The sequence below is a fragment of the Poromitra crassiceps genome, assembly GCF_964638095.1.
Source record: "Poromitra crassiceps genome assembly, chromosome: 16".
Taxonomy (NCBI): Eukaryota; Metazoa; Chordata; class Actinopteri; order Beryciformes; family Melamphaidae; genus Poromitra; species Poromitra crassiceps.
In genome coordinates, this window is record NC_139645.1 from 29,379,772 (window position 1) to 29,395,414 (window position 15,643).

Genomic DNA, 15,643 nt, shown 5'->3' on the forward strand with positions numbered 1-15,643 from the left:
CACATTAACTCATGTATGTCTCTGTGGTGTTTGATTACATTAACTCCTGTGTGTCTCTGTGGTGTTTGATATTACACATTAACTCCTGTGTGTCTCTGTGGTGTTTGATATTACACATTAACTCCTGTGTGTCTCTGTGGTGTTTGATATTACACATTAACTCCTGTATGTCTCTGTGGTGTTTGATATTACACATTAACTCCTGTGTGTCTCTGTGGTGTTTGATATTACACATTAACTCCTGTATGTCTCTGTGGTGTTTGATATTACACATTAACTCCTGTATGACTCTGTGGTGTTTGATTACATTAACTCCTGTATGTCTCTGTAGTGTTTGATATTACACATTAACTCCTGTGTGTCTCTGTAGTGTTTGATATTACACATTAACTCCTGTGTGTCTCTGTAGTGTTTGATATTACACATTAACTCCTGTGTGTCTCTGTGGTGTTTGATATTACACATTAACTCCTGTATGTCTCTGTAGTGTTTGATATTACACATTAACTCCTGTATGTCTCTGTAGTGTTTGATATTACACATTAACTCCTGTATGTCTCTGTGGTGTTTGATATTACACATTAACTCCTGTGTGTCTCTGTAGTGTTTGATATTACACATTAACTCCTGTGTGTCTCTGTAGTGTTTGATATTACACATTAACTCCTGTGTGTCTCTGTAGTGTTTGATATTACACATTAACTCCTGTATGTCTCTGTAGTGTTTGATATTACACATTAACTCCTGTGTGTCTCTGTAGTGTTTGATATTACACATTAACTCCTGTGTGTCTCTGTAGTGTTTGATATTACACATTAACTCCTGTGTGTCTCTGTGGTGTTTGATATTACACATTAACTCCTGTATGTCTCTGTGGTGTTTGATATTACACATTAACTCCTGTATGTCTCTGTGGTGTTTGATATTACACATTAACTCCTGTGTGTCTCTGTAGTGTTTGATATTACACATTAACTCCTGTATGTCTCTGTGGTGTTTGATATTACACATTAACTCCTGTGTGTCTCTGTAGTGTTTGATATTACACATTAACTCATGTATGTCTCTGTGGTGTTTGATATTACACATTAACTCCTGTGTGTCTCTGTAGTGTTTGATATTACACATTAACTCATGTATGTCTCTGTGGTGTTTGATTACATTAACTCCTGTGTGTCTCTGTGGTGTTTGATATTACACATTAACTCCTGTGTGTCTCTGTGGTGTTTGATATTACACATTAACTCCTGTGTGTCTCTGTGGTGTTTGATATTACACATTAACTCATGTATGTCTCTGTGGTGTTTGATTACATTAACTCCTGTGTGTCTCTGTGGTGTTTGATATTACACATTAACTCCTGTATGTCTCTGTGGTGTTTGATATTACACATTAACTCCTGTGTGTCTCTGTAGTGTTTGATATTACACATTAACTCATGTATGTCTCTGTGGTGTTTGATTACATTAACTCCTGTGTGTCTCTGTGGTGTTTGATATTACACATTAACTCCTGTGTGTCTCTGTGGTGTTTGATATTACACATTAACTCCTGTGTGTCTCTGTGGTGTTTGATATTACACATTAACTCCTGTATGTCTCTGTGGTGTTTGATATTACACATTAACTCCTGTGTGTCTCTGTGGTGTTTGATATTACACATTAACTCCTGTATGTCTCTGTGGTGTTTGATATTACACATTAACTCCTGTATGACTCTGTGGTGTTTGATTACATTAACTCCTGTATGTCTCTGTAGTGTTTGATATTACACATTAACTCCTGTGTGTCTCTGTAGTGTTTGATATTACACATTAACTCCTGTGTGTCTCTGTAGTGTTTGATATTACACATTAACTCCTGTGTGTCTCTGTGGTGTTTGATATTACACATTAACTCCTGTATGTCTCTGTAGTGTTTGATATTACACATTAACTCCTGTATGTCTCTGTAGTGTTTGATATTACACATTAACTCCTGTATGTCTCTGTGGTGTTTGATATTACACATTAACTCCTGTGTGTCTCTGTAGTGTTTGATATTACACATTAACTCCTGTATGTCTCTGTGGTGTTTGATATTACACATTAACTCCTGTATGACTCTGTGGTGTTTGATATTACACATTACCTCCTGTATGTCTCTGTGGTGTTTGATATTACACATTAACTCCTGTGTGTCTCTGTGGTGTTTGATATTACACATTAACTCCTGTATGTCTCTGTAGTGTTTGATATTACACATTAACTCCTGTATGTCTCTGTAGTGTTTGATATTACACATTAACTCCTGTGTGTCTCTGTGGTGTTTGATATTACACATTAACTCCTGTATGTCTCTGTGGTGTTTGATATTACACATTAACTCCTGTATGTCTCTGTAGTGTTTGATATTACACATTAACTCCTGTATGTCTCTGTAGTGTTTGATATTACACATTAACTCCTGTGTGTCTCTGTGGTGTTTGATATTACACATTAACTCCTGTGTGTCTCTGTGGTGTTTGATATTACACATTAACTCCTGTACAGTATGTCTCTGTGGTGTTTGATATTACACATTAACTCCTGTGTGTCTCTGTGGTGTTTGATATTACAGTTGAAGTAAACATCAAAAGATGCTCCGCTACAAGCAGAAACCGCAGGACCACCGCGAGGACAACACACCGCAGCCCCCGCGGACCCCGCCCACAGCAAAGCACCCCCGACGTTCACTTCACATCAAAGATGCCTCGCCACAAGCAGAAACAGCAGGAGCCACGACATGCCGCCCCCACGGCGGTATTCCTTGGTGAGAGTGTGGCCAGAGCACTCACACCGTTGGAAACCCTTCTACATCCTCAGCAGGTATCTCAGGGTCACCAGCGTTTCGCCCCCCCAGCCTGTACGCCTCGCCTGAGTGGGGCTGCGAAGATTAATCTTCGTCTGTAGAAGGGCTCCAACTGCGAGCTCTAGTCAGCCACACCCATCTTGCACCTCCTCTTCTTGTGCTCTGAGCAGGTTGAGCAAAGAGGTCCAGGGCACTGTGGTTTGACCCCTGACCCCGGTCCTCCGCCGACTAACAAGCAGTACTAATAAACCCAGAGATAACTCTCTGGGTAGTATCAGGTGCTTTGTGTTGCTGTAGCTGCTCTTTGCACTTGGTCTTGTACGTGTGTGTGTGTGTGTGTGTGTGTGTGTGTGTGTGTGTGTGTGTGTGTGTGTGTGTGTGTCAGAGTCCTGCGCGGGTCTGATTTTCAAGACCCGGTTCCGCCCGGCCCCGCGACGTGCAGTACCGACCCCGCTCCGCGAACCCGCTCATATGATCAGTCAGTACCGCAACCCACCCCGCCCCGCAGACATGAGACCTGTGCCCCGCTCCGCTTCCGCATATACATTTCTTTGAAGTGAACATAACCAAAGTAACTGCAATCGTTTCACAATTCACACAGGAAGCGAATAGCTGTCTTTTCTGGCCGAGTCACTGACGAGAGCCAACAACGGTGGTCGGTGCAGTCGGACTCGGCAGGCATTGCATAACGTTATTTACAATTAAGCACATTGACGGTGTTTTGTCACTGGTGCCAGTGCCAGCAGGCCAGCCAGGGCCAGGCAGCAGCTAAAGGAAACATGCTAGCCTTGCTGGCGCTATAGCTGTCATGCAATGCAACAAGCTAGCTAGCATAGGTCTAGGTCTAAGATACTGAACCAAATGTACTACTGAACTGAAGTCAGTCAGTGACCTACCTGTCTCTTGTGCCTGCCCTGCCCTGAGTGACGACCTGACCACTGACCCCCCCCTCCAATAAACAAGCCAATACTGCCACTTAGCCGCCAGGATTTGCAACTGCAGTATTTTCTCTGAGTCTGACTGATTGTGACAAAGACGTCAGGTCGTCAGACTCAGACAAAACATGAAGTTACACACTGACTGATTATTATCGTTATATAAAAAGTAAATAAAAATACATATATTATACAACACCCGCGACCCGGGCCGCATGTTGTTTATTCTACCCAGATCCGAGCCCGCAAATAAAATGAAGACAAAATAACACCCGCCCCCCGCTTTTTTTTGCGGGTACCCGGCGGGGCCCCGCGGAACCCCGACCCGATGCAGGACTCTGGTGTGTATGTGTGTGTGTGTGTGTGTGTGTGGGTGTGTCTGATGATGACGTGTATAACGTTCATATTCACGTTCAGGACTGTTGCATGTTGGAGTACGTGGCTGGGGCCTAAGCGGGGGTGGGACTGGTGGTGTAGCATCTTACGAGCAAGAAGAGAGTGCCAGTTCAAGTCCCGAGCGAGTCATTTTGTGTTTTAACCCCAACCCAAACCATAACACTGTCCCTGACCTCAACCAAGCTGCTTTGTTGCCTAAACCAGTGGTTCCCAACCCCCACCGTGGACCGCCATAGAAGAAGGGGGGAAAAATAGGGAGAGAGACAGAAAGACAGACAGAGAGAGAGAGAGAGAGAGAGAAAGACTATTTGTGTTCAATGAAGAACTTGGCATGGCCTGTCTGTGCGGACCAGTGCGGTGCTGCCAGCCTGCACCTCTCCTCGGTCCACAACATGCACGCCAGGTCATCAGACGGTCATCAGACGCTCGCAGCCCGCTGACCAAAATAGATGGGTGAGTTCCAGCGAGTGAGTTTGAGAAACGTCGCTTGAGAGTTTTTTCAGAAGAGGTGAGACAGGTAAAAGGAGACCTGACCTATTAAATGACGATGACACAGACCAGCTGTTTTTTGGGGGGGAAAATGTCATTTTGAGGAGCATGCAGAAAATGTGTTCAAAAGTAATCCAAAAGTAGCGTAAAGTAATCAGTCACATTGTGATACTTGGATTACATTACCGATTACAAATTTTAACAGGTAATTAGTAATTGTATCGGATTACATTTTTAAAGTAACCCTCCCAACCCTGGTTGTAGCCTACGCAAAGTGAGGGGTGACCATCCTAGCATGCTGCTGTGTAAGGTACAGTGACGGGTCCTCAAGCTAGAATACGTGATATACTTCTCAAGGCTGAGTGATGCAGGGGGTCCAGGTTGGAGCAGGTGGACGATGAAGCAAACCTAGTATAGTGATAGTACCATAATCAATCTGAGAAGAACAGAAGGCCAGCAGCTAAGCCAGTGGTCAGTCCTTTACAGTGCACTGAGCCATGGCTCTTCTGATGGAGACTCTCATCTCTTCTGATGGAGACTCTCGTCTCTCTCGTCTCTTCTGATGGAGACTCTCATCTCTTCTGGTCCAGAAAGGAGCAAAACATGTTTTGCTTTGACAGCTGCTGTTTGCTGGATTTGCCAGAGTACAGAGAGAGAGAGAGAGAGAGAGAGAGATGGGTGTTGTGGAAGGAGTCCAAGGCTGGATTTGAACTTGGCACATGGTGGGGTCATCTATCTATCTATCTATCTATCTATCTATCTATCTATCTATCTATCTATCTATCTATCTATCTATCTATCTATCTATCTATCTATCTATCTACTTACTGGCCTGTTGAAAGATGAAAAATGTTCCTTACTGCATGCTACCATAAAAACTGGGGCAGATCAAATGAGATGTTTGGTGAAGTATGGAAGGTAATTTGAGGTAGAACTGTTCTTTAATTACGGACACGGCAGATTCGCACGGGATTAAGATCACAGACAACCTCCGCAATCATTACAAATGACCTAGCAGAGGTCCCCGGGCTCTTTTCACAGCAACCTTTTGAGTCGGCAAAGCAGGAAGTAAAGCATGTGTAACCAACGACATTAACGAGGAGGGCCCCTGGCACTGTCTGGAACACCTAAACGGGAACCATGGTATTGGTTACATACCTGCACCTGCTTTACTTCCTGCTTTTACCACCTCAAAACGGTTGCTGTGAGATGGGTCCATACTAGTGCCATGTGAATAAGGACTTTAGCCAACTGAGTCAACACTACAGGACACTGTTTATTCCCATTTGGATTTGGTCCAGCTGAGCTGTTTCCACTGTAGGGCCAAGCTGGGCTGATCAGGGCTTGGACATTGCAAACCCTTCCCCCGCCCCCTCCTTCCCCCCATGGCTATTGATTCAAATATAGATAATTGATGTGATCTGATTGGTCAAATTCACATTTACTGATAGTTTCTCCATGGTTAAATGATGGATTAGCTTGCTTTGCTAACTCTTTTGGTCACCACAGAGCTAGTTAGCAATCATCCATTCCTTGCAACATTCTTATCTCTGATTATGTTTACTCGCCTCGTGCTGCTGTGAGTAGTACAAAGGCACAGCCTATTTTTATCCCCAACATACCATAATCACTCTGGGGTATTATCGCTGGCTTTATTCCCATTATGATACAGTTGTTGAGCTGGCCCTGGTCAGCCCTGCTGTGGAAAGTGTGAGACAAATTAAACGTATATTTACAGAGAACTAGCCTAACTATGATGCACAATCAGTCATAGAACAGAAGGATATAGCACAAACACCCAAGGAAAAACTTCCAAGTAAATGGCAACTTGATTTGACATTGACTATATGATTATTAGTAATAATAATTAATCCATACTTTCCCATTCTTCAGCTCCATATGTTCATTAAATTACAACACTATGTGTATATTATTATTGTTTTCCTCTGCTGTATCCTATTTGTTGCTGCAAGGAGGACCCAGTATTATTAATCCAGAGCAGTGACTTTAGTATTTGGCACTGAAAAAGAAAGTTGACATTTGTAATTGAACTAGGAAGTTTTGGTCATAGATGTTATTTTGGGCGTCAGTGGAAATAAATAGACCTATTCTGTCATTTTATCTGACTGGATTCCTTCAGCCAATCAGCGTAGCCAAATCCAATCCTTCAGCCAATCAGCGTCGAATCCAGTCAAAACCAAATCCACTCGGAAGAACGGCGAAAATGTCTTTTCTTGTTCTTGTTTAATTGTTGTTTTTGGATTTGCGTCTATTTCTGCAATATCTACACTTACGGCCGTGTAAACTCTACCAACCTTAACATTACTGCCCGTGCCAGTTGCTTCGGGAGCCGCAGAGCCATGGGAGCAGCCATTACTGTTTCGCCAGCGGCGTCCCTGATTGGCTGGTTATGTTTTCAACTACCAGGCAGGTCCCTGATTGGCCTGTGCACTTTGTAATTTCTGAAAAGGCCCGCCCCTGGCTGGAGGCCAGACGGTCCCTCAGAACCAAACAATGTGAGATCACGTGACCGGATGGTTTAGCCGGCTACTTCTGACCCATTCTTATGTCCTCCCTTCACTTCTCTCATCCATGATCATTTAAGGTTACAGGAAGATCTGTTCTCTTGTCTGGGTGCTGTCAGCCCTGTATCTTACTATTGCTGCCTCATTCTGGTTAAGACTGTCAGTTAGATGCCTAAAACGTAACACGTAATTGTAGGTTGAAGACCAACACACACCCCAAAAGCAGCTGGGGCAGGAGACTTGATGGTAATGATAAGGTGGTTTTTGGACAGTCAGTAGTTGAAACAAAACGGAGTTGAATCAGCGAATCCCTCCTGGTTTTATTTTAAGAGCTGGGATGCCTTCAGAAGCTTCTTTGAGTCTGTGTTTTTTGTCTTATTACCTTATGTCTTTCAGCAGGATATTAAACAATAAATGTGTACATGTATTTGGGTGACATTTGACGGACAGATGTAGCATATTATTCGTTTTCAGGATCAAGAAATCGCTTGAACTGTACGTCAATGATTTGCGTGTAACACAAAGTCAGAGAAGTTTTAGGCACACATTTTGATCATCCTCTGTGTTAAACTACGCCTAACCTTTACACCCTCCACACCCTCTCTCCCCTACCTTCTCCAGGGAACATCATCGGCTCTGGGATCTTCATCTCTCCCAAAGGGGTGCTAGAACATGCGGGCTCGGTGGGGCTGTCGCTCATCGTGTGGGTGCTGGGAGGGGGGATCTGCGCCCTGGGGTCCATGTGCTACGCCGAGCTGGGCGTCACCATCCCCAAGTCTGGAGGAGACTACTCCTACGTGACGGAGATCTTTGGAGGGCTGGTGGGGTGAGTCTGGTGGTCTGGTGGTGTACAGTTTTGGATGACGCAGGTCTGTCTTTAACACAATATACAGTATGTTCATAACAACATGATACAACATGTCACAGTGTTGTCATGTGAAAACCTCGTCACTTCAATTTTACGTCATTTACATGGTCCTCTGTGGGACCTTCTGGGCTTATGAATCTCAGGTTCTCACCTCTTGGTGTGGACCTTGTTATACAGCAGTCCAGATGCAGATGTATGCAGGGAGAATGGTTCAGTTTCGCCGGACTCTTCATCTGGAACCAATCAGCTGTGAATGTGTTGTGAAGCTCCTGTGGTCATGTGATATGTAAAGTGACCCTGGAGCAGCACTGTTAGTCTGAGAGAGTCAAAGAGGCCCTCCTCTGCTGTGGGACGGATCACTCCTTTCACTTCTTCTGTCTCCTTTCATTCATTGATTTGCACAAACGGAGGGGAAACGGAAAGAGCAAACATTTGTGCATCAAAAAGCCAAAGAGCCTAATCAGAGCCTTTCACGTCAAACCAAGCAAAGTGAAGAGAGCAGTCCTGCTTTGAACACAGTTGATATCGTCGTCTTAACATCCATCTAGTTGATTTAACTTTTGAATCAGCCCGAGCCGCCACAGGCAGAGAGAAACCTAAAGCTGGGCCAAAAGCTCCTGGCTGTAGCTCTCTGTCTACTTGGCTAGTAATTGATGATTGATTGATTAATTTGCGGCTATTGACTGGAGCCTTTTTTGGCTACAAGTGAGCGACTGTTTTCAGCTCATTGTAAATGTTTTGCGGTGAGACACGCCGAGATCCAGGATGTTCTTGTCTTCTCAGGTCTCCTCTCCTCTTCTGGTGGTGAAAAGGGTTTGTCTGAAATGATGTTCGGACCACAATCAAACAAGCACGGAAGTCTTAGATCATCAATGAAGTTGTAGCAGCCAGTCAGCCAACAGCAAACAGCAACACAGCAAAAATGGCATCCAGGACTAGGTCATTTCAATGATTGTAACCTGAAATTACACAATACGGTAATATCGCTAGGGGCACGGTGGCGCTGTCGCCTCACAGCAAGAAGGAACCTGGGTTCGATTCCCACCTAGGATGCTGTGGCCCCCAGGGCATGCCCCCTTACCGCATGCCCTCAGTGCCTATAGTGCCCAGGTGAGGTATCTTGTGAAAAGGGCCTTTCTGTACACTAGAAAGCTGGACACTGCTCATCGCTGCCCCCAAGAGGAAAGACAAACCTGGATGGGATAAATGCAGAGACTATTTCACCGGCCACCGTCAGCATGAGTGTGTGTGTGTGGCTGGCACGTGTTGTACAATGGGTGTCATGTGAGACTGGTTTGTTCGTCCGGTTCTTCTAAATTAAGTCCTGTAAAACGACCACAATGGCTTCCATTCCATTGACACAGATAAGGAATGTGGTCTTTCAGGCACTATTTTTCGAACAGCTTCCACTTGTTCTGAATAGTAGGAGACCGACCGCAGACAGATTCAGCCACTCAGGGGCCACGCCCACAGTGCCAGGCTCTCTCAGAGGCCACGCCCACAGTGCCAGGCTCTCTCAGGGGCCACGCCCACAGTGACAGGCTCTCTCAGGGGCCACGCCCACAGTGACAGGCTCTCAGGGGCCACGCCCACAGTGCCAGGCTCTCTCAGGGGCCACACCCACAGTGTCAGGCTCTCTCAGGGGCCACGCCCACAGTGACAGGCTCTCTCAGGGGCCACGCCCACAGTGCTAGGCTCTCTCAGAGGCCACACCCACAGTGACAGGCACTCTCAGGGGCCACACCCACAGTGCTAGGCTCTCTCAGGGGCCACACCCACAGTGCTAGGCTCTCTCAGGGGCCACGCCCACAGTGCTAGGCTCTCTCAGAGGCCACACCCACAGTGACAGGCTCTCTCAGGGGCCACGCCCACAGTGCTAGGCTCTCTCAGGGGCCACACCCACAGTGCTAGGCTCTCTCAGGGGCCACACCCACAGTGCTAGGCTCTCTCAGGGGCCACGCCCACAGTGACAGGCTCTCTCAGGGGCCACACCCACAGTGCCAGGCTCTCTCAGAGGCCACACCCACAGTGACAGGCTCTCTCAGAGGCCACACCCACAGTGTCAGAGAGATGTGTGAGAGATCATGTGCAAATAAATCAGTATAGTTTTTCGGTGGAGTGCCCCTTTAATGTGTTTGAATTGTCAGCTTCATGTGGATGTGTCATTAAAGGGCTAATAATTTGTCACAACCCTTGGTGTCTTGCCCCTACATATTAACCCTTGGCGTCTTGCCCCTACATATTAACCCTTGGCGTCTTGCCCCTACATATTAACCCTTGGCGTCTTGCCCCTACATATGAACCCTTGGTGTCTTGCCCCTACATATTAACCCTTGGCGTCTTGCCCCTACATATGAACCCTTGGTGTCTTGCCCCTACATATGAACCCTTGGTGTCTTGCCCCTACATATTAACCCTTGGCGTCTTGCCCCTACATATGAACCCTTAGTGTCTTGCCCCTACATATTAACCCTTGGCGTCTTGCCCCTACATATTAACCCTTGGTGTCTTGCCCCTACATATTAACCCTTGGCGTCTTGACCCTACATATGAACCCTTGGTGTCTTGCCCCTACATATTAACCCTTCGGCGTCTTGCCCCTACATATGAACGCTTGGCGTCTTGCCCCTACATATTAACCCTTGGCGTCTTGCCCCTACATATGAACCCTTGGTGTCTTGCCCCTACATATGAACCCTTGGTGTCTTGCCCCTACATATTAACCCTTGGCGTCTTGACCCTACATATGAACCCTTGGTGTCTTGCCCCTACATATTAACCCTTGGCGTCTTGCCCCTACATATGAACCCTTGGCGTCTTGCCCCTACATATTAACCCTTGGCGTCTTGCCCCTACATATGAACCCTTGGCGTCTTGCCCCTACATATGAACCCTTGGTGTCTTGCCCCTACATATGAACCCTTGGCGTCTTGCCCCTACATATTAACCCTTGGCGTCTTGCCCCTACATATGAACCCTTGGTGTCTTGCCCCTACATATTAACCCTTGGCGTCTTGCCCCTACATATTAACCCTTGGTGTCTTGCCCCTACATATTAACCCTTGGCGTCTTGCCCCTACATATGAACCCTTGGTGTCTTGCCCCTACATATTAACCCTTGGCGTCTTGCCCCTACATATGAACCCTTGGCGTCTTGCCCCTACATATTAACCCTTGGCGTCTTGCCCCTACATATGAACCCTTGGCGTCTTGCCCCTACATATGAACCCTTGGTGTCTTGCCCCTACATATTAACCCTTGGCGTCTTGCCCCTACATATGAACCCTTGGTGTCTTGCCCCTACATATTAACCCTTGGTGTCTTGCCCCTACATATGAACCCTTGGTGTCTTGCCCCTACATATTAACCCTTGGTGTCTTGCCCCTACATATGAACCCTTGGTGTCTTGCCCCTACATATGAACCCTTGGTGTCTTGCCCCTACATATTAACCCTTGGCGTCTTGCCCCTACATATGAACCCTTGGTGTCTTGTCTCTGTAGCTTCCTGCTGCTATGGAGTGCTGTCCTCATCATGTATCCCACCACGCTGGCCGTCATCGCCCTCACCTTCTCCAACTACGTCCTGCAGCCGGCCTTCCAGAACTGCGTGCCTCCATACATGGCCACCAGACTGCTCTCCACCGTCTGTATCTGTGAGTCCCACACAGTCTCACTCATTTTAACCCACTTGTAACACCTTTCACTGGTAGTCTGGTAGTCTGGTAGTCTGGTAGTCTTCTCTGATTTTGTCTCCAATTTGTCACTTAGGTTGAGAACATCTTCGTTAAAATTGGTTAAGTGGTGTGGTCACGGTGGCGGTGTCTGTGTCAGACCGGATTATCATGTCATCAGTGATGTCATCAGTGACGTCACTCGAGCAACTGTGATTGCGCAACTTTGATGTCACTTAGGCAGTTGTGATGTCATCAGTGATGTCACTCGAGCAACTGTGATGTAGTATAAGCCGATGGCGCACAGTTGCATGATGGCGCCTAAGTGGGTGGGCGGTGTCTGTCTCTCTGTCTGTCTGTCAGTCACAATTTTGGGAGGCTGCGGAGCGGGCGATTTCCATAACTGCAGCCATGGCGCATCATCTCTCCAGAGTCTCCACGCTACGCGCTTTATTTTTGTACTTTGTCTTGTTTCACGTGTACAAATGTGCTCTCTTTATGTTCATGAATATGATGTAAGATTTTAGTGGTTTTGTATTCTGCATCATTTTCAGGACACTTTGCTGCAACCATGAATTAATGAAGTCAAGTCAAGCCAGCACAAACAAACCACTAACCATCTCCTGGGGTGGTGCTTTGTTTTAGAGGGGTCAGAGTTCATTTGTCACGTTCACATTATGGACAAAGAAATTGCTGAGTCAAGACTGAGTCCACTGGAACGACTGCACTGTAGCTGCTCCCCATACTGTAGGCCATATTGTTTTTCGGATGATGGCGAAGGCTGGAGGCACCCTCTCTGCCTGTGATTGGCCTAGCGTCAAACGTTCATCCAATCACATTCGCTTGGCTATCCTGCGTCTCTTTCTACAGTCTGTGGTCAGACAGACAGCAGTTTCGCTTGCTAGCATGCATGAAAGACGCCACTGTGTGTTTATGTTTTTGATATAGTCTGGTCTCTGGTTTATAATGCTGCCGCTAGCCTACTCTTGGCAGTGCACGTATGTAGCCTACAGATAAATAAAAAAGAAAAGATAAAAGATTAATGAGAATTGATCAAGGGTTATATAAAAACAGTGTCAATGCCCATTTACTCATTCTAACACAAGAGTGACATGTATTTGAATTGAAATATATATCAGTATGTGGTGTTTGCCCAGCCCTTCATTGGGAAATGCAGCTTTATGGAGTGGGATCACGTGGACATGGTCTTCAGAAACTTTGATGATTGACAGTAAGTAAACATTGTTTCAGATACATGGTGTAGTTGTGGAAAAGTGTGTGTGAGTTTGGAAGAGGAGTGCACCACTAGGTGGAGACATGCATCCATAGCAGTGTTGATTTCGTAGACGAAAACTATGAGGAAAAATGTTAGTGGACTACCTATTTTCACTGGTGAAAACTAGACTAAATGTTAGGGAGGGACGAATTGGGCAGAGATCCAATCAGAAGAGAAGAAGAAGTTAAACATCTGTGTCTGTATTGCACATTCAAACCTTAAAACAATTCCAGAATAACAGATTAATATATCTTTACAATAAGTTTGGAAATTCTAATGAATAGTTATGGTTTTCTTTGACTAAGATGAGATGAAAATACTTAGACACTTAGTTGATGAAAACTGTTGACTAAATACAATCAGGATGAGGTTGACTAAATTTGATAAGAGCTTAAGAAAAAGTGGATTATAGCTCACTCAAATAAGCATGTGAATGTTGTGTGATATGCAAAGGTTGTTCGTTCAATCCCAGCCTCAGGCAATTTCTTAAAAAGTACTCACATTATAAGCTGCAGCAGTGATCCTTCTTTATCATCACCAGTAGTTTGAACACTGATAGAAATAAGCTGATATGACGTGAGTTTCTATTCGCCTTCCGCACAACACCTTTTACTTTTATACTTGAGTACTTTTCCGAGCCTGTACTTTTTTCCTTTTACTTGAGTAAGCTAATTAAGTTGAATCAGTACTTTTGCTTTGCCAGTCTTTTTTTTACACAAATAACTGTACTTCTACTTAATCAGAGCAACAATGTGATTTCATTTGGAATGACAAGAAAAAATTACACGTCTGTGCAATAGGCTAAGTAGGCCTAAATAACTCAGATATAGGGTTTGCAATTGTAACGTTCCATATAATGAAGTACCTCATCCTCCTCCTGTATCTCATGCTTGTTGATTTAATTATTCTTTTGCACCTGCTGCTCATGTTTGAGATACTTCTGGCTCACCTGGAAAGAAGGTGGGAGCAGCCGAGTACAGTCAGCCAATCAGAGGCAGAGAGGGGCGGGTCATGCCTTCGCCTAGCCTTCGCCATCATGGGAAAAAAAATATTGCATGCTGTAGCCTACATTATTAGCTAAAAACAGGATGTAAACGGTGTCTTTTCAAGTCAACTTGGCATCTCAGGGCTTGTGGAGACTTGGAAGATGCCAGGTGAGCAGTATGGAAGCTTTTTTTCCTTTCAGTTTTTTATTACGTTTTTGTTGGTGACCCTGGTCACACTCAGCAGACTTGTCTGATGCGGCCGGTCTCATTTCTCCAAACTGGGACTGTGCCGGCTGCATGTAGTACACTGACTGTCGGCAAGTACCTAACCTCAACATATCACAACTATCTCTGCAGGTGACATCATAGTGCATCCCTGCTGCAGGTGACATCATGGTGCGTTGCGTCCCTGCTGCAGGTGACATCATGGTTCATCCCTGCTGCAGGTGACATCATGGTTCATCCCTGCTGCAGGTGACATCATGGTTCATCCCTGCTGCAGGTGACATCATGGTTCATCCCTGCTGCAGGTGACATCATGGTTCATCCCTGCGGCAGGTGACATCATGGTGCATCCCTGCTGCAGGTGACATCATGGTTCATCCCTGCTGCAGGTGACATCATGGTTCATCCCTGCTGCAGGTGACATCATGGTTCATCCCTGCTGCAGGTGACATCATGGTTCATCCCTGCTGCAGGTGACATCATGGTGCGTCCCTGCTGCAGGTGACATCATGGTGCATCCCTGCTGCAGGTGACATCATGGTGCATCCCTGCTGCAGGTGACATCATGGTGCGTCCCTGCTGCAGGTGACATCATGGTTCATCCCTGCTGCAGGTGACATCATGGTTCATCCCTGCTGCAGGTGACATCATGGTTCATCCCTGCTGCAGGTGACATCATGGTTCATCCCTGCTGCAGGTGACATCATGGTTCGTCCCTGCGGCAGGTGACATCATGGTGCATCCCTGCTGCAGGTGACATCATGGTTCATCCCTGCTGCAGGTGACATCATGGTGCGTCCCTGCTGCAGGTGACATCATGGTTCGTCCCTGCTGCAGGTGACATCATGGTTCATCCCTGCTGCAGGTGACATCATGGTGCGTCCCTGCTGCAGGTGACATCATGGTGCGTCCCTGCTGCAGGTGACATCATGGTGCATCCCTGCTGCAGGTGACATCATGGTGCATCCCTGCTGCAGGTGACATCATGGTGCATCCCTGCTGCAGGTGACATCATGGTTCGTCACTGCTGCAGGTGACATCATAGTGCATCCCTGCTGCAGGTGACATCATGGTGCATCCCTGCTGCAGGTGACATCATGGTGCATCCCTGCTGCAGGTGACATCATGGTGCGTCCCTGCTGCAGGTGACATCATGGTTCGTCACTGCTGCAGGTGATATCATGGTGCATCCCTGCTGCAGGTGATGTCATGATGCGTCCCTGCTGCAGGTGACATCATGATGCGTCCCTGCTCCAGGTGACATCATGGTTCATCCCTGCTGCAGGTGACATGGTTCATCCCTGCTGCAGGTGACATCATGGTGCGTCCCTGCTGCAGGTGACATCATGGTTCATCCCTGCTGCAGGTGACATGGTTCATCCCTGCTACAGGTGACATCATGGTGCGTCCCTGCTGCAGGTGACATCATAGTTCATCCCTGCT

General features: G+C 46.3%; 1 protein-coding gene across 1 annotated transcript in view; it reads left to right on the top strand.

Moving 5' to 3' along the window:
• LOC310791572 (asc-type amino acid transporter 1-like) overlaps positions 1-15,643 on the top strand; it is a gene marked incomplete at both ends in the record, with an annotated part of 85,396 nt that overhangs the window by 44,444 nt on the left and 25,309 nt on the right. The window contains 2 exons of the mRNA XM_083653239.1: positions 7,795-7,999; positions 11,544-11,695. Of these exons, the coding sequence (XP_083509365.1) occupies positions 7,795-7,999; positions 11,544-11,695 (357 nt within the window). The remainder of the gene's footprint in view (positions 1-7,794; positions 8,000-11,543; positions 11,696-15,643) is intronic.